This window comes from Bufo bufo, chromosome 8 (assembly GCF_905171765.1).
Source record: "Bufo bufo chromosome 8, aBufBuf1.1, whole genome shotgun sequence".
Classification (NCBI taxonomy): domain Eukaryota; kingdom Metazoa; phylum Chordata; class Amphibia; order Anura; family Bufonidae; genus Bufo; species Bufo bufo.
Window position 1 is genome coordinate 160005256 of NC_053396.1, and position 26581 is coordinate 160031836.

A 26581-nucleotide genomic window follows, 5' to 3' on the forward strand; every position below is an offset into this window, starting at 1 on the left:
ATTGGATAATTACTGCATAGGCTATTATCTTTCAGCTGGCAACAAGTTATTTAACCCCATGTAGTGCAATGAGTTGCTTCTCATTTCTTGAACAACCATGTTGAAAGACACATCTCGTGGTCGTGGAAAAGATGTTAGTCTGTTTGAGAAGGGTCAAATCGTTGGCATGCATCAAGCAGAGAAACATCTAAGGAGTTTGCAGAAACTACTAAAATTGGGTTAAGAACTGTCCAACGCATTATTAAAAACTGGAAGGATAATGGGGACCCGTCGTATTCGAGTAAGAAATGTGGCGGGAAAAAAAATCCTGAATGATCGTGATCGGCGATCACTTAAACGGTTGGTGAAATCAAATCGTAGAAAAACAGTAAAACTCAGGGCTATGTTTAATAGTGAAAGTAAGAGCATTTCCACACGCACAATGCGAATGGAACTCAAGGGATTGGGACTGAACAGCTGTGTAGCCGTAAGAAAACCACTAATCAGTGAGGCAAACCAGAAAAAAAGGCTTAAAGGGACACTGACAGGCCAAATCAGCATATATAGTTAGATATATGACATTACAGGTCTTATACAGTCTTTTAAAAGCATATAAGTATCCCCCCTGTCCACCTTATAAAGAGCGAAATATAAAGTTTTATAACCTGCTTGTTCGGTCACCAATCTGCCCAAGGGACGGCGTTTCATGTGAAAATGCGCCCAGCCAGCCTTCCCAACTGCCGTCTGAAGCCCCGCCCAGCTCATCAATATTCACTTCGCTGGGCGGCGGCTAGAACTCTCCCCAGTCCCGATCCTGTGCCTGCGCAATTCAATTGTCTATAACCCCTTTGACGATGTGAGTGAGCAGCGCTCTGAAGCGCTGCTCTGAACAGTGCATGGCTGAGGCTGCAGCTGCCTCGAAGACGCAGGCAGGCTGTGTGTGTACGCAGGCGCGATCTAAGTCTAACCACGGCGGGGCGCAGGCGCAGAAGATTGGGCATGAACGATGCCCGGACAATTGAATTGCCCATGCGCAGAATCGGGACTGGGGAGAGTTCTAGCCGCCGCCCAGCGAAGTGAATATTGATGAGCTGGGCGGGGCCTCAGACGGCAGTTGGGAAGGCTGGCTGGGTGCATTTTCACATGAAACGCCGCCCCTTGGGCAGATTGGTGACCGAACAAGCAGGTTATAAAACTTTATATTTCGCTCTTTATAAGGTGGACAGGGGGGATACTTATATGCTTTTAAAAGACTGTATAAGACCTGTAATGTCATATATCTAACTATATATGCTGATTTGGCCTGTCAGTGTCCCTTTAAATTTGCTAGGGAGCATAAAGATTGGACTCTGGAGCAATGGAAGAAGGTCATATGGTCTGATGAGTCCAGATTTACCCTGTTCCAGAGTGATGGGCGCATCAGGGTAAGAAGAGAGGCAGATGAAGTGATGCACCCATCATGCCTAGTGCCTGCTGTACAAGCCTGTGGGGGCAGTGCTATTATCTGCGGTTGCTGCAGTTGGTCACGTATAGGTTCAGTATGTGCTCCAAGAATGAGGTCAGCTGATACCTGAACATACTGAATGACCAGGGTCATTCATCAATGGATTTTTTCTTCCCTGATGGCACGGGCATATTCCAAGATGACAATGCCAGGATTCATCAGGCTCAAATTGTGAAAGAGTGGTTCAGGGAGCATGAGACATCATTTTCACACATGGATTGGCCACCACAGAGTCCAGACCTTAACCCTATTGAGAATATTTGGGATGTGCTGGAGAACACTTCATCATTAAAAATTAAGAGGGGGCCTGTTATGTGGTTCTTTTAGTAGGCACCATATAATGTCTTATTTCCCCCTGTGTTGGTGCTGTACCCACAGATTACAGTTTATTGGCTTTGGATCTTATCAATGGAAGATCATGTGATTGGCTTATTTGGGCGAAAATGTTTAACATAAAGGAATTATCAAAAGTGGACAACTTTTCTACATAGCTTTTTTACCAAATAGAGTGTAGCAAATATGCCGCACTTCCCTGGAACGGAAAAAGCGTATACTGGTGGCAAATGCCAAAAAGACACTGGGGGTCATTTACTATCCAGAAATCTGCCTATATTAGGCATACTTCTGGCGCAGATTGCAGCGCAAAGATTATTTGCGCCACAATCTGCAACTTTTCCCTGCTAACACCAGGTCTAAAAAAGTGGGTGTGGCATGGGCGGAGAAGGGGACGGGCAAGCAGGCCCTTCTCATTCATCATTTTCTACGCCTGGTTTAAGTGTAGAAAATGGTCTAAATGTAAGACAGCAAGGAAGCTGTCTTACATTTAGACTGGCGCCAGTTGAGCCGAAATTATGTAAAGGCAGGCGCCTCTTCATAACTTTGACGGATCCACTGCCAGATATAGAGGCTATTAAGACCGGTGTCTCAAACGCTGGGCTTAATAAATGACCCTCACTATTTTGGAATTTACTGAGGCCAAAGGTGGTATGTGGAGATGTTGGGAATATATGTCAGGTGCATTTTATGGTGCATTTACCAGAGGTACATACTGAATGCAACTGGATAGTCCTGGATGGTTACTGGCCCTACTGCGTAGCTGTAATTGTCGGCAACACCCAAAGATGCTGTGAAATGATGGGGAACAAAAAACGCAAATGATGGATGATTACCTGGTGTACTCTTGGTATCAGTTGCCTGTTGCTGTATTGTGGTGGTGTTTGTCCAAGATGAAATTGGCACAACAGATGTTGTTCTCATTTCTGGTGGGCTATGATACGTTGAGGACATATTACTAGTCGTAGATACGTTATTACCTGTTGGTAATTTGACACTAGAATTAGTTAATAGGTCAGGTAATGACTCTGTAGTAGAGATTTCAGTAGAAAGGTTAGGTTCTACAGATCGGCTTGTCGGCAGAGTACCAGTCAGCCCAGTAGATGTTGAATTGCCGCTGGAATTCTTGCTAGCCGTTTCCTTTTGAGTTAAGGTTGTGAAGAAAATACTAGGAGTGGATGTCACAGAAGTAAGACTTTCAGTGGCCGCAGGGTAGATCTCAGTGGATGCTGAATTTTCTGGTACTGGTGTTGGTGTCCTGGTAGAGGTAGTTGTCCCTGGACACAAAACACGTTCTATTAAGATCTGACTGTATGCAGATGAGTGCACATCAGTTCCTGCAATGATTTAAACTATGGTTGAGTTGTCAGTGCCGGCTCAGGGCATACGGGCTGTAATGTGGGTATACCTGCTACAATGTAGGCATGGCATCCTTTTGTATATTAATATTAGTAAATATAATAGTTAGAGATGAGCAAATTTCTTAAAAGTTCGATTCGACTGATTCGCCGAAGTGCATTTTTTTGTAAGTAAAGGGTGCAATGACAGGGAGCTGCGATAGCACCGCCCCCGTCATTGTAACCCTCAGATGCCGCGTTCATACATGATCACAGCATCCGAGTGTAAAAGTAACAATTTAACCTGAAATAGTATAAAAAAAACAAAAAAATCAAACTTACCTCCTCCATTTGCTTGCGACGGGCCGCCAGCCTCTTGCTTGAAGATCTCGGCCGAAATCCTGTGCGGCGCAAGATTACGTCATCACGCCGGCTGGCGTGGTGACATATGACGTCATCTTGCCGGCCGGCGTGATGATGTAATCTCGCGCAGAACAGGATTTCGGACGAGATCTTGAAGCAAGTCGTGAGCAAATGGAGGAGGTAAGTTTGAATTTTTTTGTTTTTTATACTATTTCAGGTTAAAAAGATTCGCTGACACAAAGCACGAGGAAATTCGGCTTCTAGGCGAATCGAATTTGTCCTGAAATTAGGTTCAAATTCCACTTCATGGGATTCGATTCGCTCATCTCTAATAGTAGGCAAAGCATACTGATTAGGACAGACATAGAGATGGCAATAGGAAGTGTTTGGGTATACAGATGGGTGACTGTGACCAACTAGCTCTACAGCTCTGAGCAAAATATTGTATGGAATAAGAGAATAGGAAGTAGACATTCATGAGCATAAGTGCATCAAATCTGTAGGGCAAGTAGGACATTTAATAAATGTTTAATATGTGTAAGGTTTTGTTCACATGTGTTTTTCAGTGGTACAGTGGGGAAACTAAGTAATTGATACACTGGTGATTTTGCAAGTTTTCCCACCTACAAAGAATGGAGAGGTCTGTAATTTTTATTGTAGGTACACTTCAACCGTGAGAGACAAAATCTAAAAAAATCCAGAAATTCACATTGTATGATTTTTAAATATGTAATTTGCATTTTATTGCATGAAAGAATTCTGGCTCTCACAGACCTGTTAGTTTTTCTTTAAGAAGCCCTCCTACTCTGCACTCATTACCTGTATTAATTGCACCTATTTTAAGTCGTTACCTGTATAAAAGACACCTGTCCACACAATCAATCACACTCCAACATCTCCACATGGCCAAGACCAAAGAGCTATCTAAGAACACCAGGGACAAAATTGTAGACTTGCACGAGGCTGGGAAGGGCTACAGGACAATAGGCAAGCAGCTTGGTGAGAAGGCAACAACTGTTGGCACAATTATTAGAAAATGGAAGAAACGCAAGAGGACAATCAATCTTCCTCGGTCTGGGGCTCCATGCAAGATCTTGCCTCATGAGGTAAGGATGATTCTGAGAAAGGTCAGTAAACAGCCCAGAACTACATGGGAGGACCTGGTCAATGATCTGAAGAGAGCTGGGACCACTGTCTCAAAGATTACCGTTAGTAACACACTAAGCCATCATGGATTAAAATCCTGCACGCAGGGGCGTACATAAAAATCACTTGGCCCCATAGCAGGAATCTAAATTGGGCCCCCATTCCCCTTTTATAGCCCCTCCCTTTGTTCCATGAACTATTCTTGCTGCTGCGTTTTATAATTTATGCCATCAGGGCCGGATTGGGATTACAAAACAGCCCTGGCACACAAAAGAGGTATAATAGATGCAGTGTGTACAGATATATAGTATATACAGCAGTGTACTGTTATGTGAGGTACGAGGTATAATATATGCAGTGTGTACAGGTATATAGTATATTCCTTAGTGTTCTGATATGTGAGGTACAGGGTATAATATATGCAGTGTGTATATCACGGTCGGCGTGACTATCACATACGTGACACAGAGGGAGGGAACAAGGAAGGACCTGCCCAAGTGAGAGGGAAGGTGGTGACCCCTGACTCACCTAGCGGCTGGCACCTGGCTGCCCTGACATCCCTAGACGGGTTCCTCACCCGTACGCCGATCACGTGCCTAAAGCCCTGGCTTTCCCTAAGCTGAGCCCTAGATAGTGAACAGGGCGGTGGGAACACTAGTCCGCACCACTAGCTCTAAAGGAAAACACCAAGGGAAGGACAGACAATACAAACTCAACATATAATCCCAGGTGGGCGACAACAGGAGACAACAAGAAGCCCAACAGGGATCCGGAGGGTATCACTCTGGAACGACAACCAGGATTCACAACTCCAGTGGGTCAGTATAGATGTCCAGGCAGGAAGCTCTATAACTGGCAACTAGAGAAGAGTGAGGGGAGAATATAAGGAGGTTGGGAGTGGCAGACAAGAAACAGCTGAGGAGGAGAAGCTACGGATCCCTGATTGAGACAAAAAGGATAGCAAGGCAAACACAGAAAACAATCACTAAGAAACAACGTGATCTTTAGATATAGAGCGCGCAGCCACCCGCTGCGACCTCCTGACCCCGGGTATAACGGAGTCAGACGTGGCTCTTGATACCCTCGTGACAGTGTACAGGTATATAGTATATACAGAAGTGTAATATGTGAGGTACGAGGTATAATAGATGCAGTGTGTACAGGTATATAGTAAATACAGCAGTGTACTGATATGTGAGGTACGGGGTATAATATATGCAGTGTGTACAGGTATACAGTATATAGAGTAGTGTAATATGTGAGGTACGAGGTATAATAGATACAGTGTGTAGAGGTATATAGTAAATACAGCAGTGTATTGACAGCTCGTACCTCACATATCAGTACACCGCTGTATATACTATATATCTGTACACACTTCATCTATTATACCTCGTACCTAACATATCAGTACACTGCTGTATATACAATATATCTGTACACACTTCATCTATTATACCTCATACCTAACATATCCGTACACTGCTATATATACTATATATCTGTACACACTGCATCTATTATACCTCGTACCTCACATATCAGTACACTGCTGTAAATACACTGCTCAAAAAAATAAAGGGAACACTTAAACAACACAATGTAACTCCAAGTCAATCACACTTCTGTGAAATCAAACTGTCCACTTAGGAAGCAACACTGAGTGACAATTAATTTCACATGCTGTTGTGCAAATGGGATAGACAACAGGGGGAAATTATAGGCAATTAGCAAAACACCCCCAATAATGGAGTGGTTCTGCAGGTGGTTACCACAGACCACTTCTCAGTTCCTATGCTTACTGGCTGATGTTTTGGTCACTTTTGAATGCTGGCGGTGCTTTCACTCTAGTGGTAGCATGAGACGGAGTCTACAACCCACTCAAGTGGCTCAGGTAGTGCAGCTTATCCAGGATGGCACATCAATGCGAGCTGTGGCAAGAATGTTTGTTGTGTCTGTCAGCGTAGTCTCCAGAGCATGGAGGCGCTACCAGGAGACAGGCCAGTACATCAGGAGACGTGGAGGAGGCCGTGGGAGGGCAACAACCCAGCAGCAGGACCGCTACCTCCGCCTTTGTGCAAGGAGGAACAGGAGGAGCACTGCCAGAGCCCTGCAAAATGACCTCCAGCAGGCCACAAATGTGCATGTGTCTGCTCAAACGGTCAGAAACAGACTCCATGAGGGTGGTATGAGGGCCCGACGTCCACAGGTGTGGGTTGTGCTTACAGCCTAACACCGTGCAGGACGTTTGGCATTTGCCAGAGAACACCAAGATTGGCAAATTCGCCACTGGCGCCCTGTGCTCTTCACAGATGAAAGCAGGTTCACACTGAGCACATGTGACAGACGTGATAGAGTCTGGAGACGCCGTGGAGAACGTTCTGCTGCCTGCAACATCCTCCAGCATGACCGGTTTGGCATTGGATCAGTAATGGTGTGGGGTGGCATTTCTTTGGAGGGCCGCACAGCCCTCCATGTGCTCGCCAGAGGTAGCCTGACTGCCATTAGGTACCGAGATGAGATCCTCAGACCCCTTGTGAGACCATATGCTGGTGCGGTTGGCCCTGGGTTCCTCCTAATGCAAGACAATGCTAGACCTCATGTGGCTGAAGTGTGTCAGCAGTTCCTGCAAGACGAAGGCATTGATGCTATGGACTGGCCCGCCCGTTCCCCAGACCTGAATCCAATTTAGCACATCTGGGACATCATGTCTCGCTCTATCCACCAACGTCACGTTGCACCACAGACTGTCCAGGAGTTGGCAGATGCTTTAGTCCAGGTCTGGGAGGAGATCCCTCAGGAGACCATCCGCCACCTCATCAGGAGCATGCACAGGCGTTGTAGGGAGGTCATACAGGCACGTGGAGGCCACACACACTACTGAGCCTCATTTTGACTTGTTTTAAGGACATTACATCAAAGTTGGATCAGCCTGTAGTGTGTTTTTCCACTTTAATTTTGAGTGTGACTCTAAATCCAGACCTCCATGGGTTGAAAAATTTGATTTCCATTTTTTAATTTTTGTGTGATTTTGTTGTCAGCACATTCAACTATGTAAAGAACAAAGTATTTCAGAAGAATATTTAATTAACTCAGATCTAGGATGTGTTATTTTTGTGTTCCCTTTATTTTTTGGAGCAGTATATATATATATATATACAGAGCAGTGTATTGATGTGAGACATAGAAGGTATAATACTGTAGATGCAGTGTTTACAGAAATATGTGGTCAGTTATACATTATGGTCACTGTGTGGTGTGTGAGGTACATGAGGTAGTGGTCACTGTAACTGTCTAAAGTGTTATACATGAGTGAGCAATGAGTAAAAACAGGGCATGGAGGGGGGGGGGGTAAATGATGAAAAGTGGAGGACCTCATCTTACCACTCCATTCCAGTCTGTATGGATCAATGCAGAGCTGCTTGTGAACTTCTAATACTTGCTGTTAGGGGTTGAAGGACCTGTGATGATGTCATCACAGGTCCTTGCAGATATACCTTTGAAACCTAGGAACTACACCATTTTTGGTGCAGTTCCTTTGCTAGATTCTGCAGGATCTGTGATGTTGAAGATGATGTCATCACAGGTCCTGGCAGATGCACTGTTCTAACCTGGGAACTACACTTTACACTGTGTAGTTCCCTTACAGGACCTCTTATGACATCATCAAAGGTCCTTTAGCTTTAGAAAGATAAACAGGAGCAATTTGGGGGCGGGGCCTCTCCTTCACTTCGGGCCCCTCTTTCTCACAGGCCCCATAGCAGCTGCGTGGTCTGCCTATATGGTAGGTACGCCACTGCCTGCACGGCACGCAAGGTCCCCCTTCTCACACCAGCACATTTCCATTTTATGTTCGCCAATGACCATCTGGATGATCCAGAGAAGGCATGGGAGAAGGTCATGTGGTTAGATGAGACCAAAATAGAACTTTTTGGTATCAACTACATTTGCCGTTTTTGGAGAAGGAAGAAGGATCAGTACAACCCCAAGAACACCGTCCCAACCATGAAGCATGGGGGTGGAAACATTATACTTTGGGGGTGCTTTTCTGCAAAGTGGACAGGACAACTGCACAGTATTGAAGGGAGGATGGATGGGACCATGTATCGTGAGATTTTGGCCAACAACCTCCTTCCCTCAGTAAGAGCATTGAAGATGGGTCATGGGTGGGTCTTCCAGCATGACAATGACCCGAAACTCACAGCCAGGGAAACTAAGGTGTGACTAAGTAAGAAGCATTTCAAGGTCCTGGAGTGGCCTAGCCAGTCTCCAGACCTGAACCCAATCGAAAATCTTTGGAGGCAGCTGAAACTCAATGTAGCCCAGCGACAGCCCAGAAAGATCTGGAGAAGATCTGTATGGAGGAGTGGGATAAAATCCTTGCTGCAGTATGTGCAAACTTTTATCAACAACTACAGAACATGTTCTGTACCAAATATTAATTCTGTTTGTGCTCGGATCGGCTCATGCTGAGAGGGTACCCTACCTAAGCCTATACTCCACCCCCCCCAACCTAGAAGCAGCAGAGTTATGCCGGAACTGCTTATTGAAGGGTAGCCTAAAGGGGGCTACCCCAATGATGAGACCTGAAAGAAGGGAGGGCTCCTGGGTGGGTTGAAATCGTTCGAACCGACAAGTGGGGGGAGGAGGGCCAGGTTTAAATAGTGAACGCCCCGCCTCCCCTCACACAAATGCGGCACTCTTAATTGCCTACCACTTGTGCTCGGATCGGCTCATGCTGAGAGGGTACCCTACCTAAGCCTATACTCCACCCCCCCAACCTAGAAGCAGCAGAGTTATGCCGGAACTGCTTATTGAAGGGTAGCCTAAAGGGGCCAAAAGAACCATGCATAGGAGTTAGAAAACTTGATAACAGAAACTACAGACCAAAACTCGAAAGCCAATGATATTTCGTATAAGGATCCGGGATATTACGCATGGAACACGCGGAACTGAGACGACCCAACCGTTTGATGACATGTACTGGCACCTTATGCATGGACGCCGCCGCTGCCGCGCCCATGCGGAAGGAATGTCCAGTGATCCAGCGAGGACCGACCCCTGAACCTGTCAACTAACCTGAATGTACGTAAGAAAGGCCGCGGTGGTTAGCCGGGCATTGCCTAGTTCGAGTACGGGAGAACATGCCGCTTGGACTAAATACTACGCAGCCAAGCCTCCAAGGCCTGCACCGGACACCATCTGCTGTCCGTGGGAAAGTATCTGACCGCCACTGGTTGCCCCGGCCGTGACGTCTTGGACGAGGCCAAGGTGAGGACATAGATGGACCCGCGCCGGATGAGCTGACCTTTCCGCAGGCACCCAGCCAGCGTATTGGTGCCCATGAGCTCGCCTGACCTGAGGAATCCATGGAAGGCCAGGTACAAGGCTGTTTCTACCAGAGCGCTAACCTGTGGCCCGAACGGTTTGCCCCTGCAGTTTGCCTGTCACGGCCTGAACAAGCTACCGGTAAATGGCTGACGCCCATGTCGTTTCACAACAGACATCTTGCGCAAACCCTTCAACGCCGCTTTGATCGGGTGGGCGGAGAAGAGTGACGGTAGGTCCGGATGTAGCCTGTACCAATGGTGCTGAATACCTGCCATGTATAGTTAATGCTATAGGACAAGTTTAATTGAGAGTGGCAAAAACCCGGACAAAGCCCAATAGGTGAGTGATAGGCCCCCCTTTTTTTTCTTTTTTTTTTTAATCTCCATGCGTGAGAGACTCTAATGGCGGAGTCCTGTGTGTAAACCTAAAGCGGAGAAGCCATACGTGAGAGACTAATGGCGGAGCCATGCGTGAGAGACTAATGGCGGAGTCATATGTGTAAAACTAAAACGGAGAAGCTCTGCGTGAGGGACTCTAATGGCGGAGTCATATGTGTAAAACTAAAACGGAGAAGCCATGCGTGAGAGACTCAGATGGCGGAGTCATATGTGTAGCCTAAAACGGGGAAGCCATGCGTGAGACTCTAATGGCGGGGACATATGTGTGAACCTAAACGGAGAAGCCATGCGTGAGAGACTAATGGCGGAGTCATATGTGTAACCTAAAACGGAGAAGCCATGCGTGAGAGATTCTAATGGCGGAGTCATATGTGCCAACCTAAAACGGAGAAGCCATGCGTGAGAGACTCTAATGGCGGAGTCATATGTGTAAACCTAAAACGAAGAAGCCATGCGTGAGAGACTAATGGCGGAGTCATATGTGTAACCTAAAACGGAGAAGCCATGCGTGAGAGATTCTAATGGCGGAGTCATATGTGCCAACCTAAAACGGAGAAGCCATGCGTGAGAGACTCTAATGGCGGAGTCATATGTGTAAACCTAAAACGGAGAAGCCATGCGTGAGAGACTCTAATGGCGGAGTCATATGTGTAACCTAAAACGGGGAAGCCATGCGTGAGACTCTAATGGCGGAGACATATGTGTGAACCTAAACGGAGAAGCCATGCGTGAGAGACTAATGGCGGAGTCATATGTGTAACCTAAAATGGAGAAGCCATGCGTGAGAGACTCTAATGGCGGAGTCATATGTGCCAACCTAAAACGGAGAAGCCAGGCGTGAGAGACTAATGGCGGAGTCATATGTGCCAACCTAAAATGGAGAAGCCAGGCGTGAGAGATTCTAATGGCGGAGTCGTATGTGTAAAACTAACACGGAGAAGCCATGCGTGAGAGACTCTAATGGCGGAGTCATATGTGTAACCTAAAACGGAGAAGCCATGCGTGAGAGACTAATGGCGGAGTCATATGTGTAAACCTAAAACGGAGAAGCCAGGCGTGAGAGACTCTAATGGCGGAGTCATATGTGTAACCTAAAACGGAGAAGCCATACGTGAGAGACTCAAAAATGTATTTTTTTTTATTTTTTATTATTTTCACTATCAACCACTTACGCAGCTCTCGTATGGGCACAGCTCTGAGTACGAGCATGAAGAGCATGGTATAACGCAGATCACCTGCACGGACTAACTAACATCCTGTGCCTAAATAACCCCCTTGGAACCTTATGTACGGCCGGCAGCAGGAAGCCAGCCACCGCCTATGATCTGCTCCCTCTGACCGAGCCTAGTACTCCTTCCCCTGATCCCTGCCTACCTAACGGCACGGCGGCCCGTGCCAGACTTTATTGAAGATGAGGAGCCTTACCCCCCAGCCGCGTGGGGAGCTCACGCTGCTCCCTGGCAGAATGCACCAGTGCGGGGGAGCCCCCCTCCTCAGCTAGGGCCGACCCACCGCCGGCTGGACACTCGTACCGCGTGGGGAGCAGCGCCACTCCCTGGCAATGTGCACCGGATCAGAGGGAGCCCTTCCTTTACCGTGGGCCCGGGCCCCCGCTGGTTTGAACCGTGTGCCGCGTGAGGAGCCGCACAGCTCCCTGGCATTGTGCGCCGGTGCGGGAGTGCCCCTAGGGGCTGGTTATTGTGACTGGAACCCGCTGGGAGACTGAAGCCTAACTGGACCTACCTGTGACCGTGAAGGCTGACCTCCCAGGCCGTGGCTGACCCACGTGCGTAGTCGTGACGCAACTACCCGTAGATGCCCACCCAGTGCCTGTAGTTAACGGGAGTGCGACCGAGTCTGTGGATGTGACCGACTAGCCCCTGTAGTCGTGAGGGGACCCTACATCGAGAGTAGCGGTAACGGACCATCGCCTGTAGACGTGGTAGTATTACCTCATGAGTCTGTTGACATGAGACTAATGCCTGCAGTCGTGGCCGGTCTTAATAATGAGTCTGTAGTCGTAACGGATTTGTGCCTGCAGTCGTGGCAGGGCTTTAGAGCGGGTCTGTAGTCGTGACAGACTGATGCCTGCAGTCGTGGCAGGACTTTATAACGAGTCTGTAGTCGTGACAGACTGATGCCTGCAGTCGTGGCACGGCTTTATAACGGGTCTGTAGTCGTGACAGACTGATGCCTGCAGTCGTGGCAGGACTTTATAACGAGTCTGTAGTCGTGACAGACTGATGCCTGCAGTCGTGGCAGGGCTTTATAACGGGTCTGTAGTCGTGACAGACTGTTGCCTGCAGTCGTGGCAGGGCTTTAGAGCGGGTCTGTAGTCGTGACAGACTGATGCCTGCAGTCGTGGCAGGGCTTTATAAGCAGTCTGTAGTCGTGACAGACCTGGCAAAGCAACATTCCTATTTATACCATTAATATTATTTTTTCTTTTTTTTTTTTTTCTTTTCCCCCCCACCAAAGGCCACGACTGTAGGCGCCACCCTGTAAGAGATGCGCCAGAGGCCTGGACATAATAGTCCACCATCCCCCGTCCCCCAAGCCTATGCAGGAGAAAAGAGGGGGTTGGCCCCCGCATGCACCACCCCTGACTCACCTGGCGGCCATGACAGCCACGAACCCCACAGTATCGTAAGTTAGCCCACCACCTGTGGACCTGAACAACCAAGAACAGACGTGTGAGTGAGCACACGCCAGCTGGGCGACACTTCACTTATGCCACCGCTCCCTAGATAACCACCGGATTATTGTGACTGCGCCCGAACCAACCCCCTGACTGACCGTATGGGCTTACGGGCGGCCCGGCTGCATGCGCAAAGTGACGTGGCCAGCCCCCCTCCTTGAAGCCCTCTTTATATTTGATCCTTGAACATATTCCAAATTTTATTTAAATATTATTTTTTTTTTTTTTTTTTATACTCCTGCCTTAGTACCTAGCCACTGTGCCTGAGCAGAGGAGCCCTGCACCTGGACTGCAGTACCAGTATGGGCCTGTAGGTGTCGACCATCCCCCGCCCTCTCTCAAGCCAGGACCTGCTGGAGCGCAGCAAGCCAGTGATTCCCTTCTAGGTTAGAATTAACCATTGAAATCATAACTTGTTATACAGTGCACATGTCTGAGTATCTGCTTATCTTGTCTTGCCTGAGTCTGCGCGGTAAAGAAGACGAGTTTATTCTGCAGCGGATTCCTAGACATGACTGAAAGTCACATAAGCATGTCCACCTTCACTGCCTCGCTAATTGTAATTACCAGGAGAACGTGCATCAGGATCGGCTGTGAGGGATTTGCGCTCCGCCATGTGGAACATTGCATCCCGTGCCCACCGCTATCGACTATTTGTACAGGGAAAGCCGCGGCGTATTAATCGCTTCCGCCCCCTGATCCTGCAGCTGGACCTCCGCTTACTGATTGCAGCTAATGAATAGATCCCTGTGTGAGCGGACGGCGTTTTCCTCTACGGCGGAACGTTCTGATACGGGAGTGAGTGATATATAACGCTGCGTCGTGGAGCCGACGGCCGGCGTGACCGATGCTCAGGGTATGCGAGCGGACGTCGTGACCCGTCGCTGCTGAGCCACAGGTGAGGGGTGCCTGCCTGGGGGACGCTGCATGTGGGAGCGGGGGTGCTTAGCGCAGGGCCTGGAGCGGATCGGGGTGCCTGTCTCGGGGTGCCGGAAGCGATCGGGAGTGCGGGCAGTCTCCAGCGCAGCTGGGAACCGGCGGCACGCTCGGCAGCCCCACATGTTATACATAGCGAGACGGGTGTGCAAGCCACCCTGCCTACCTAATCACCGTAGCGACGAGCTCGACGCAGCCGATCCCCCGATCCTCCAGTGACGCATGCCCTTCTCTGGCACCAACCCACAAGCCGATTCGAAATCGTTCGAACCGACAAGTGGGGGGAGGAGGGCCAGGTTTAAATAGTGAACGCCCCGCCTCCCCTCACACAAATGCGGCACTCTTAATTGCCTACCACTTTTCTATTGTATCAAATACTGTACATATTTCATGCCATGAAATGCAAATTAATTCTTTAAAAATCATACAATGTGATTTTCTGGATCTTTTTTTTTATTCTCTCTCTCTCACAGTTGAAGTGTACCTACGATAAAAATTACAGACCTCTCCAATCTTTGTAGGTGGGAAAACTTGCAAAATCGCCAGTGTATCAAATACTTATTTTCCCCACTGTATATGTTGGGATGATCTCCCAACATATACCTCTGATTGAAGTTACAGGCATACAGTGTGTTATGTCACTAATAGGCTCCATTTTTAATGTATACTTTTGTATGGATCAGTAGTAGTAGCAGACTACTGCACTATTTTATACCACTATTTAAAAGGTACACCAATGAATTTTCGACCCGATCGAGGCCAAAAGCCATACTGTATGGATACATTTGGCATATACTCCTGTTACAGTCAAACATAGGCTCTTAACGTGAAATGATCCTAAATAGGATTTCCTTGTGAGCATCTGTTTTTTAGCTCTGTTTCAGGACAAATATTGTTAAAGGGGTTGTCCCATAAAAAAATATTCTACAGTTTTCAAACCAGCATCTGTATCTGAATACTATTGTAATAGCATATCATTTATTCAAAAATATGTATAGCACCACCAGTATAGCACTGTGTAGCACCACCTGCTGTTTTCTCTTTTCCTACCTTCTCTGTCCACCTCACTGAGGTGGACACACTTGCTCAGTTCTATTTATCAAATGCATCAGCTGCAGCAGACAAAACACGCCCCCTGAGAAAGGGCACAACCCCTGAGCTTCCAGCTTGGAATAAATCAGAGCAATGAATGGGGAGATCTCTGGATCCATGTGAGGTACATGACTCGTTCTAACTTTATTAGAAAGAGAATTGCATGTACTATAAATTTTTATATTTTTTACATTTATGCCCTATGATTGAACCTTTTGGCAGGCGCTTGAAACTATGGCTAACCACCACGTGAAATGAGGAAGAAGCTATGTCAACCGTCAACGTCTTGAGTAATGGGCAATATGAAGATGGTACATACCAAGAGTTGTGGTCAGAGTGGTTGTACTTTCTGCTGGCGTTGGTGTAAGTGTTGCATTTGCTGAAAAAAAGAATATACATTAAAGTTTAGCCCAAAAAAAAGGTTATATACCGTATACGATTAAAACCTACATTATGTTCATAGCAGAAGGCTTGTAAATGCTTTGTTGCTATCAACTTGACTTTACTTGTTATTCGCTTAATGTAGCACATGAATATTCCTCAGCACTGTGCAGAGATTGCCATCCCCCACTGCCCCTATCGGGGCTCACTATATAGTTTCCAAACTGGTCTATCAGTATGTCTTTGGAGTGTGGGAGGAAACCAAAGCACCCGGGGGAAACCCACACAAACATGGGGAGAACATACAAACTCCATGCCGATGTTGCCCATTAGATTCAAATTCATAACTCCAGCTCTGCAGGAAAACAGTGCTAACCACTGAGCCACCAGACTGTCATATTATTTATCTCATACTCTGTTTCCCCCCTTTTATTGCATATGTATCAGAAGACATTTCTGATCTTTTAATCAAAATGTCATATTAGACAAAGGCAGAGGGATTTCACCATCTCTTAAATCAAAACTGGATCACCGAACCATTGAGAAGCCGAGCGGATATAGACCGGCTCGGTGGGACTGCATTGGAGGGCAGGCTGAGTTGGCCATTCCTCTTTCCTTCCATGTTGCAAGGCAGAAGTAGCAGGAAGCTGTGTCGGATGAAGAATACAGATTCTGGCTTTTATCACAGAAGTGGGACACGTGGAGACCTATGCTGGCATTCTGATGATGCCCCCATGTGTATATCGTTCATTACATGTATGTATGCCTATGGAACTACATGTATGTTTATGTATTCTATTCTCCTGATAGGTCGGGGATTCCTGGAAGAAGACCAGGCATCTGTCAGACATTTATGGTATATATTTTCATTATGCCATAAATATCTCAATGAGTAATACCCCCTAAATATGTTATGCCGTGGCCCGTTAGAAAGGTACTGTATATGATATAACTTATAGTGAAAGTCATTTTCTCATTGGTTACTGTATTTGTGAGTTTTCCTCTCCCTTCTGGTCCTCACCTGTGTCTTATGTGTGGACACGAAGTCAGTTTCTCTACTCCTATGATACCTACATTGACGTTCCTATAGGAATGAATAGAGAAACTGACTTCCTGTCCACGCATAAGTCACTGTGCTAGCTGGAGAGTCAGTGATAGTCTGCTAGTAATATGCTGAGGACCAGAAAGTAGAGGAGAACTCATAAATGCAGCCAGTAGCACTACAATTTACGTCATGTACTTTTCTAACGGGCCAGAGACATTTTTGTGGATTTTGCTCAGTCTGACAATGTGGCCCATGGACCAGAGAAGCTTGTGCATCCCTGCTATAGTATGCAATCCTCCCTAGTTGCTTATTGGTCTGCAAAACGGCAGATATACATAGAAAGTAATAAAAGATTGTTGCATTATATGAGAATTTACAAACCGGCTTCAGGTGATCATATCAACTTCCTAAGTCAGGGGATCCACAATCTGAAAAGTCCCTTTAAGTACAGTGCAATTTAAGTACAATGAAATACATACTGTAGAATAGGTATGCCTTATTCGGCTGCTTCACCAAATTTCACAAAGAAATAAAATTTGTGACAAATTACTTCGTTACGAAGTGCATTACTTTGTATGTAGAGGGCGCAATGACAGGGAACGGCGATCGCCCCATCATTAAACCCCTCAGATGCCACGTTCATCTCTGATCTCGACATCGGAAGCTACAATTTAGGCCTTTCAGGGGTTAATCAGGGTAAACAAAAATATATAGATAAATACCTTATCCATTTGCTCGCATAGAGGCTGTCGCGGCCATCTTGATTGATGGTGACGTGATGACGTCATCACTGATGACATCACTGCGCCCGGCCAGCGTGGTGACATCATACTGCACCCCACATGAGATTTTGTGCAGTTTCTGCAATCAAGCCTTTTTGCGTGCAAATGGATGAGGTGTATATTTTTTTATTTTTGCTGCCATTTCAGGAGAAATAGATTCGTTACCACGAAGCACAAGGACATTTGGCATCTCAACGAATCAAATTTTTCCTGAAATTCAGATCGAAGTCAATTCTTTTGGCTTCAATTGACTCAACACTACCTTATGAATTCATCACAATTTTTTTATGAATAAAAAATATGTGGTCATTTAAAAGAAGACTTTCATACGATATTCATGGCCATACGTTACTCACCACAGCGCAGTTGCACGTCCTCCCTAGTGCGTTCAAACGTCCAAGGCTCTTTTGTCCAGCTGAGTAAATTCCCTTCTATACAGTCAAGTAGTTGTTCTTGAGACCTTGTATAGTTCCACATCTGGTAGTTGTATAGCTCTCCAAACATGAAGGAACTAGGAACTATATCAATCCAACCTCCTATATTGGTATGTTTAGCACCCAAAACCAAGCTCCCATTGCCCCTGAGCACTCCATCTTCAGTTGTAGCCTCATAGACATGTGTCTTATTCACATAAACGACCAGCTGCTTGTCTTGTCTCTTCCAGTTTATACATACAGTATGCCAAGCATTTTGTTCCAAGTCTTTGTTAACTTCATAAACCTTTCCCAAATGAAAAACTTCAAGCCTACGTCTCTGCCTACTGAAACCAAGCTCAGGGATGGTTCCATTTTGAACACAGTATGAAAATGCAGTTGAAAGGGCATCGTTTTCATAAAATATATCCAAACATGCTGTGAATTCTGATAACTCTGGGATCTCGGTATTTGGAATTTGTCCAATAGTATTTTTTGAATAAACAAGTGCTTTCTGTTTCCAAAATGAACTTGTACCTGCAAATACAGAAAGAGGAAAGATAGAAGATCAGCTATCCATGTCAGTTCATACAGTGGCAGGGCACGTGCATGACCACCACTTCATTAAAACTCCTCCAGAAAGAAGGCCTAGGACCTCTTTTCCAGTGATCGATAGGGTACCAGCAATGTGACCCTCAACAATCATACACTTATAAATATTGTTTGTGCCAATCTTGGGTATAATAAACACATTCATACATAATATACAATGAGAAGGTAGAATGGTGGACAACGTTTTACCAAGAATTTTTAAAATCATGGTTTCATTTAAAAAACATTCATGCTCTATGTACAAGGTTTCTAATACCAGTTATACATACTTGGTTTTGTCTGCCTTAGTTAGTTTGCTCTGCTTATCCCTTATTTAAGTGAAATGTAGGAACCCCCAGGATTGTATCTAACACTTTCTCAGTAAGTTTATATTTTTGATGCCTTACCTCCCCCTTAGAAGCAATTACACAACTCCCCAATGTCGCAGTATGATACACAGTTAGTTACAGTAGTTAGTTGTCTGCCTAAATCCCCAGGTTCCCCCTAGATTTTTCACTTTGGGTCAGCTAAAAGTTGGCAGCCTAGAAGAAGAATAGACATCTACCATTTGCTCTCATATGAATTTGTTCAAGATTTCAGAAATAAGTTTTCTCCAACCCCCTTTTTGAAATGAAGCCAGCATGGCAATGCCTCATGGATACCCAGCACACTTTTTGTGCGATGCCACTTCCAGAAGCTTTTTTGGAATTCATATCTATCACGGCTGAGGATGGGGAAAACCCTCAGCCGTGCGGTGTCAATGCAAAATATAGCTGCTAGGCCAGGACAGGAATCAGGTCACCTCCTATCACATCCCTAATTCTGCCCCTGACTCCTAACCATATGAGCCAACCCTGATGGTGGGAGGGCTCATACACTGGAACCTATGATCCCTGCTAGCTCTCAGGATTGCCCTGGAAGAAGGAGCAGGGTAAGGCTACTTTCACACCTGCGTTCGGGTGTCCGCTCGTGAGCTCCGTTTGAAGGCTCTCACAAGCGGCCCCGAAAGCATCCGTCCAGCCCTAATGCATTCTGAGTGGATGCGGATCCGCTCAGAATGCATCAGTCTGGCGGGGTTCAGCCTCCGATCCGCTCAGCAAGCGGACACCTGAACGCTGCTTGCAGCATTCGGGTGTCCGCCTGGCCGTGCGGAGGCAAGCGGATCTGTCCAGACTTACAATGTAAGTCAATGGGGATGGATCCGTTTGAAGATGACACAATATGGCTCAATCTTCAAACGGATCCGTCCCCCATTGACTTTCAATGTAAAGTCTGGACGGATCCGTTCAGGCTACTTTCACACTTAGAATTTTTTCTAAGTTATAATGCAGACGGATCCGTTCTGAACGGATACAAACGTCTGCATTATAGGAGCGGATCCGTCTGAGCAGACATCAGACGGACCCTCTCTGAACGGCAGTGTGAAAGTAGCCTAAGACGACCTGTTCCTCCTAGGCACGGAGGAACAGGAGTCTCACTGGCCAAGCTGCAAAGGTCAGGGAAACAAATACAGCATATGGCAATGGCAGGTAGTGCAACAAATACCACAACTACCTGCCACAGACACAACAGCCAGGAACCCGTACACAGGTGCTGCTGTCCACAAAAGGATAAACGGACACAGCACACACCACACAATCACACAGGAACCCTGGACCACACGCTGCAATAAACATAAAGACACCAGTAGACATACAGGGGAGCACCCAGGAATTTTCTTTAGGGGGGGTCCGAAAGGCAAAAAAATGCGGCATGTGTAGTGCGCTATGCTAATTGAATTTTTCAAAGCCCCCTTTATATTTAAAAATGCAGGGAAAGGGTGTAGTGTGTTGTGCTGATTCTTTTACTTGGCGAGTCTAAAAGGCCTGCAGGAAAATAACAATGCGCGCCGCAAATTTTTGGGCCCCGCCCATTATTAAAAGCCCCTCCTACATATAATAGGCCACTCCCAACAAACACTGTACAGCTGACATTCTATAGTTGCGGCCTGTCTCTACACATCATACGGAGAGGGGGGGGGTCTGTCCTGGCTGCACTGCCTGCTTATATAACAAGCTACAGCCAGGAAGCTCCTCCGCTCTCCTCCCTCCCCTGATCCTGCTCAAGGCCTGTGGTTTCCCCCACCATCTGCCACCCGCCCGTGGCCTGCTGCCCCCCTTGACCGTCCTCACCCAGCTCTGAATCCTCCTTCTGCAAATGGCAGGGGGAGGAGCCGGAGCATCTCCTCTCCTACATAGCAGCACATACCTCTTACATCCTGTGATGTCACCTTTGTTGTTGACGTTCTCTTTCCTCATCTTCTCCATTCAGACCAGACCGCCATGATGATTTTTCAGCCATCTCCCATCTCTGCAGAGATTAACAAACAGACATTAGTTTCCCACATTTCCATCATCTTCACATCTTCTGAACACCCTTTCCTGCCACCCCCAATACTGTGCCCGCTGTGCCCCCAATACTATACTACAGAAACAGTCCCCCTGGAAATACTACTACCACACAAATAGTGCCCCCCTCAACAATTATTGGCACACAGTGCTCTAAAAAAATAACTGCGCCCAGACACTAATAGTATAAAGATAATGTCCCCCAAAAATTATTGTGCTAAGCTGATACTGTGGCAGGGTGCCCCCCAAAATAGAAATAATTCTCTGCCAGAGCACACTTAGTAGTAATAATGCCCCTATAGTGCCCATACTAGTAATCATGTTCCTCATAGCCCCCCAGTATTAGCAAAGCTCCGCATAATACCTCCTAGTACTAATAATTCTCCCTACAATATGACAGTACATGAAATACCCCCGCTTAGTGCCCGCTGTTGAGCTAATGTCCCCATAATGTATGCCAGTATAAAATACCCCTATATAGTCCCCCAGTAAATTCCCTCATAGTGCTCCTCTCCCTTCCCCATAGTCTCCCCCATAATATGCCAGTAAAAAATGCCCCTTCTAAGTGCCACCATATGCCCCAATAGTGCTCCACTCCCCCATAGTGCCGCTCTCCCCTATAGTGCCTACCATAATGTGCCAGTAAAAAAATGCCCCTTTAGTGACACCAGATGCCATAATGCCCCCATAATGTGCCAATAAGAATAAAGGCCCCTTTAGAGCCCCCACTTCCCCTTAGTGCCCCCAAATAATGCCCCTATAGTGCAACCAGATGCCCCATAGTGCCATTCTCCCTTATAGTGCCCCCATAATATGTCAATAAAAAAAAAGCCCCTTTAGACCCCCCAGATTCCCCCATAGTGCTCCTCTCCCCCATGGTGCCGCCCCATAAAGTTCCACCATATGCCCCAATAGTGCTCCACTCCTCCATAGTGCCGCCCTCCCCTATAGTGCCTCCCATAATGTGCCAGTGAAAAATGCCCCCTTAGTGCCACCAGATGCCATAATGCCCCCATGTGCCAATAAGAAAAAAAGGCCCCTTTAGTACCCCCACTTCCCCATAGTGCCCCCAAATAATGCCCCTATAGTGCCACCAGATGCCCCATAGTGCCGTTCTCCCCTGTAGTGCCCCCCATAATGTGTAAAAAAAAAAAAGCCCCTTTAGAGCCCCCATAGTGCTCCTCTCCCCCATGGTGCCCCCCAAATAATGCCCCTATAGTGCCACCAGATGCCCCATAGTGCCGTTCTCCCCTATAGTGCCCCCCATAATGTGTAAAAAAAAAAAAGCCCCTTTAGAGACCCCATAGTGCTCCTCTCCCCCATGGTGCCCCCAAAATAATGCCCCTATAGTGCCACCAGATGCCCCCTTGTGCCGTTCTCCCCATAATGTGTAAAAAAAAAAGCCCCTTTAGAGCCCCCATAGTGCTCCTCTCCCCCATGGTCGTCCCCCCCCCCCATAATGTGCCAGTAAGAAGTGCCACTTAAAAAAAAAAAAAAGAGTACCACCAGATGCCCCATAGTGCCGTTCTCCCCTTTAGTGCCCCCATAGTGCCAGCTCCCCCCCTCCAAAAAAAACAAAACAACAAAAATAAAATAAAAAATACACTGATACTTACCTCCATCAGCAGCGATGCGATGCAGGCTCTTCCGGCCTGTGTCCCTGCTGTGTGCTGCCCGGCTCAGGCGCGTGATGATGACGTCATCTTGCCTGAGCCGGCCTCTGATAGGCTGCAGGCATTAGTGCCTGCGGCCTATCAGAAGAACAGGGGAGGGACACGCCTCTCCCTCCCCTGCCGCAGCACAGCACAGGCATCTGTATCGCTGTCCTAAGGACGGCGATACAGATGGATTAGATATGGAGATGAGCGCTTCTACAATGGAAGCGCTCATCTCCTAGTACTCCCACTGCCCCCCCGCCCCCCCCCCACCACCACCGCGGCCGCAATTACATCCAGGGCCGCGCCGCCTGTGGTGATAGGCGGTGCGGCCCTGAAGGATTAAAAAAAAAAAAATTCGGTTGGTTGTTCTAGGGGGGGTCCAGACCCGCTGGACCCCCCCTGTAGGTGCGCCACTGTAGACATATAATAAAATAAGAACAATAAAGTCTAACATAAGTCTATGACCACAAGGGTGGCCCTCACTGGCAGATGGTATTACACGGGAGGATGACTCCAGCTTACATAGCTGAAGTACCCCTCAGACTTCTGAATCACAGCAGAAGCTATATAGGCCCAAGTAGCCACACCCACACAGACACACCCAGTGCTCACATACTAGGAAGGGATTTAACCCTTCTCACACCAGGGAAGGGAAGACAGCCACTTAAAGGGGACATGCACACATAAGTAAAGCTCGTGCACAAATGACACACAAAGTGCATACATAAACACACACACACCTAACCAGGTGTAACCGCATGCACTTGACAGCAAGCTGCCTAGCAACAGCTCAGGCTGCTATACTGCCAAGTACAATCAAAAGAACATGTTGCCAACGGCAACCACAAGTGAGGCAACAAACAAGCGGCCCTCACCTGTGGTTGAAACAACCAAACGAGACCGCAGGCAACAGCTTGCGGTTAAGGAGTCATGACCATGACCATGGTCGTGACAATATCAGACTTTACAATAATAGCACTTACAGCTAACTTTGGCAGACCTAGCCGATAAATTTTTTTGACAAACTGATTTTTTAGCAAAGGAGGCATTGTACGGTGCTGGAGCGATGGGTAAACATGGCACCCACTTGCACATGCAGCGGGCACCATGGCTGGCAGATCTCCCCTGTTTCAAACAGCTAATGACCACGACCTGCAATAATGCAGATTGCGGTCATTAAAGCCTTTAGATGCCTTGATCAAGTGTGATCATGGCATCTAAAAGCTCAGAAACCCGGAAGTGGTCCTCACTGACATACCTGCGGCCAATGGGGATGCCGGTAATTGACTTCAATATGCTCAGTCTCTCTGAAGAGACCCAGGGTATTGGAGCTGCAATTCCTATGTTGGCCAGCAGATGGCATGCTAACATAAGAAATGAGCAATTCAGCTATTACCATGCTTCTCTATGAAACATGGTAGTATTGAATGAATAAAAAAAATGTGAGTCTTGTAGCCTTTAACACTGGCTACAAAAACATAAAAAAGTTTTAAAAAAATTAAAAAAAATATTAAAAAAATTAAATTTAAATCACCTCCTTTTTATTGAATAAAAAAATAAATACAGAAATAACAAAAAATATAAACATCATGGGCATCACTGCCACGTTTAGTTCCTAAGCATTTGTACACATTCAGGTTTTGATCTGGCTTTTGGTGCAGTTTTGAAACAAAATAAAAAACAAGTGTGAATCATCAAGGGAAATTTCACTAATATATCAGAAAGATTCAGCTTTTTTTTTTAATCCATTTTTAATTAGCTTAAAAAGCTGCATCAAAGGCTTGAGCAAACTCTGATCGAAACCTGAATGTATACGGGCAACTATATGAGGCGTGTCAGTAACTGTACTACTACAATAAGAACCTCCAAGGTAAGTCCACATGGAATGTACCATATTTTGTATTGAAAAATCTGCATAAGATTTTGCGCCAGATTTGGCTTCTGACTTTACTTTCTGCCTGGCAAAGGGTGAAACCTCTGGTGAAGGTTAGTCATCATAATCTAGAAACTGAAAAACCCCTTTAAAACCTCTCTCAAACAGGAAAGAGAGGTAGCACTCCAAATTATATTTAGAATAAGTGCATTAATCACTGGAACTATTCTTAAGCTTGAGAATGGTTCCACAGAGGGACTGAAACACTGCTGCTCATTGGGTGATTAAACCACTGGATTTATTCTGAATACAATTTGTAGTGCTTTCCTCTTTTTCTCCTCTTTTTGTGGACTTTGATGTACTTTGAGCCTTATACCTGATCATTTTGGTTGGTTAGAACCTGCCCTTAGTTTCTATCTCAGAAACAAGACTTTTCTACAGTTGTATCCGGTCCAGACAATGCTCTGTGAGCTAATTACAGTGGCAGCAAAATCTCGCTCCTGTCCTAAAAATTAGCTTCGGTTACTACAATGGGGAAGTTTATCCTGCATTTGACTCACTCACAAACTTCACCAGCATTTTGAAAATGGCTTGTTGGCATAAATTGTGGCAACTCACTAGTCATAGTTGGCTTTTACATACCAGAATTTTTTAAGCCCAAAAATAGCATACACTGGAACATCATACAGTATGACTCTTAGCCAAACCCCTTTTTGAAATTGTTGTGGGAGGTGTAAAAATTGACTAAAACAGATAATAGTAGAAGAAACAATGGTCCAGCACAATCCTAAATAAAATGCTAAGGTTTATTGAAAATGTGGAATAAAACTATGCAACACATCCCTAATTTTAACAGTCCTTTTTACAATACTGTTTTAAGACCTGTCCCGAGGCAGTTTAATCACAGCTAATAGCTTTAGTCATGCAAATGGAATCAACATCTTACCTCCATGACTGACGCACACGTTACTGTTATTTAATGCTGGAGAGATGAATGAGAACCTTCACAGACTTGTTTCTAACCAAGTTCATAATCATTGTTAGTTTGAAACGCGTAAGCCTCATGTGGACTAATAAAATGATGGATCTGTTATATTGTTTGATTAGAAGTTTTTAATATATCTTGGAATATTGTTCTGGATCGTGCAGGACCGTTCTCTTTTCTACTGTTGTTTCCACTCAAGCCAAGCTTGTGGATCCGGGCACTCCATTGTTTGGTATATGGCCAAATTACATGGATTTGCTACTATGGACTTAGTGAGCAAGCTATACATGCAGTGTCCCACTCCATGCTAGTAGTGGGTCCCTAAATCTTTAATAATGTCATCTTATGCTAATGTTTATTTTGTATGTACAAAGCTGCACATTCCTAACAGGCTGGTCACCGCACTACACTTTAGTCACCACTAGGTGGTGCCATAATATCATATGTAAGTAACAGGCCTTTCACAGGAAGTCAGTTGGGTTGAGGTTAGTTGAGGAGTGAGGAGAAGAGTGAAAGGAACACCATGTTGTATGTGTTTCCCCTTGGCACTTGCCAACCTGGGGAACCTAAGAAAGGAACCAAGACCCAGAGTACAGGATCATTTTGCAGTACCACAGTCCAGCAAGGGACATAGTGGAATTTTGTGTGTGATGGCAACCTTTATAAATAATGGAGCAGAAGGTTGATGCCTGCTGTAAGGGAGACCACCCTGTAGGTTGCAGAAGCTAAATGTGAATTCTAGTCTAGTCTAGTTGAGAGGAACCACAGCTAAGAAAAACATCTCTTCCACACCAGCCAAGCTGAAGCCTGTATGAACCAGTCAAACCAAGCCTGTTGTCTGGAGTTGGAGCTCAGTCTTACCACTGTTAACCAAAGCTCTTTTCTTGGAATTACAACTACCTCAAGGCAATTGGTTAAGTAAAGTTCCAGTTTGTTCATCAGCCTTTGACTCTCCTTGTTCTTCATTATCCTCAATTGCACCTTACGGTGCTGGTGTCACGAACACGAGGGACCCTGCCTCCAAGGCACCTTAAAAACCACACCACCAAGGGCACCTCAACCACCTTCTGGTGGGAGTCCCTGAACAACAGAGTGTGCCCCCCTTCCATTCACTGCACTCTACAGATCCGTGAGTAAACTACTACTACACCCATTGGCCCACTATAACTCACATATTGCACCTGCAGCCTGGTGACTGCATACATAATATAACTGCAATGTGTGAACACAGATGAAAGGCTTTGCTTCTGAATTGAAACAGCCAGCGGGGGATAGGAACAACTCTTTCATGGAACAATAGGCAGTCTAGGTATAGTGTGACGGTACATGAGAATGAAAGACCTTCTGCA

At 46.2% G+C, this 26581-nt stretch overlaps 1 protein-coding gene across 1 annotated transcript in view; it reads right to left on the reverse strand.

The window, feature by feature from the left end:
- Positions 1–2229: 2229 nt before the first annotated feature.
- LOC120978102 (adhesion G-protein coupled receptor G4-like) overlaps positions 2230–26581 on the reverse strand; it is a 28658-nt gene continuing 4306 nt past the window's right edge. The window contains exons 3-6 of the mRNA XM_040406330.1: positions 17682–18275; positions 15437–15496; positions 2653–3093; positions 2230–2249 (exon numbers count right to left, since the gene is read on the reverse strand). Coding sequence (XP_040262264.1) covers positions 2230–2249; positions 2653–3093; positions 15437–15496; positions 17682–18275 — 1115 coding nt within the window. The remainder of the gene's footprint in view (positions 2250–2652; positions 3094–15436; positions 15497–17681; positions 18276–26581) is intronic.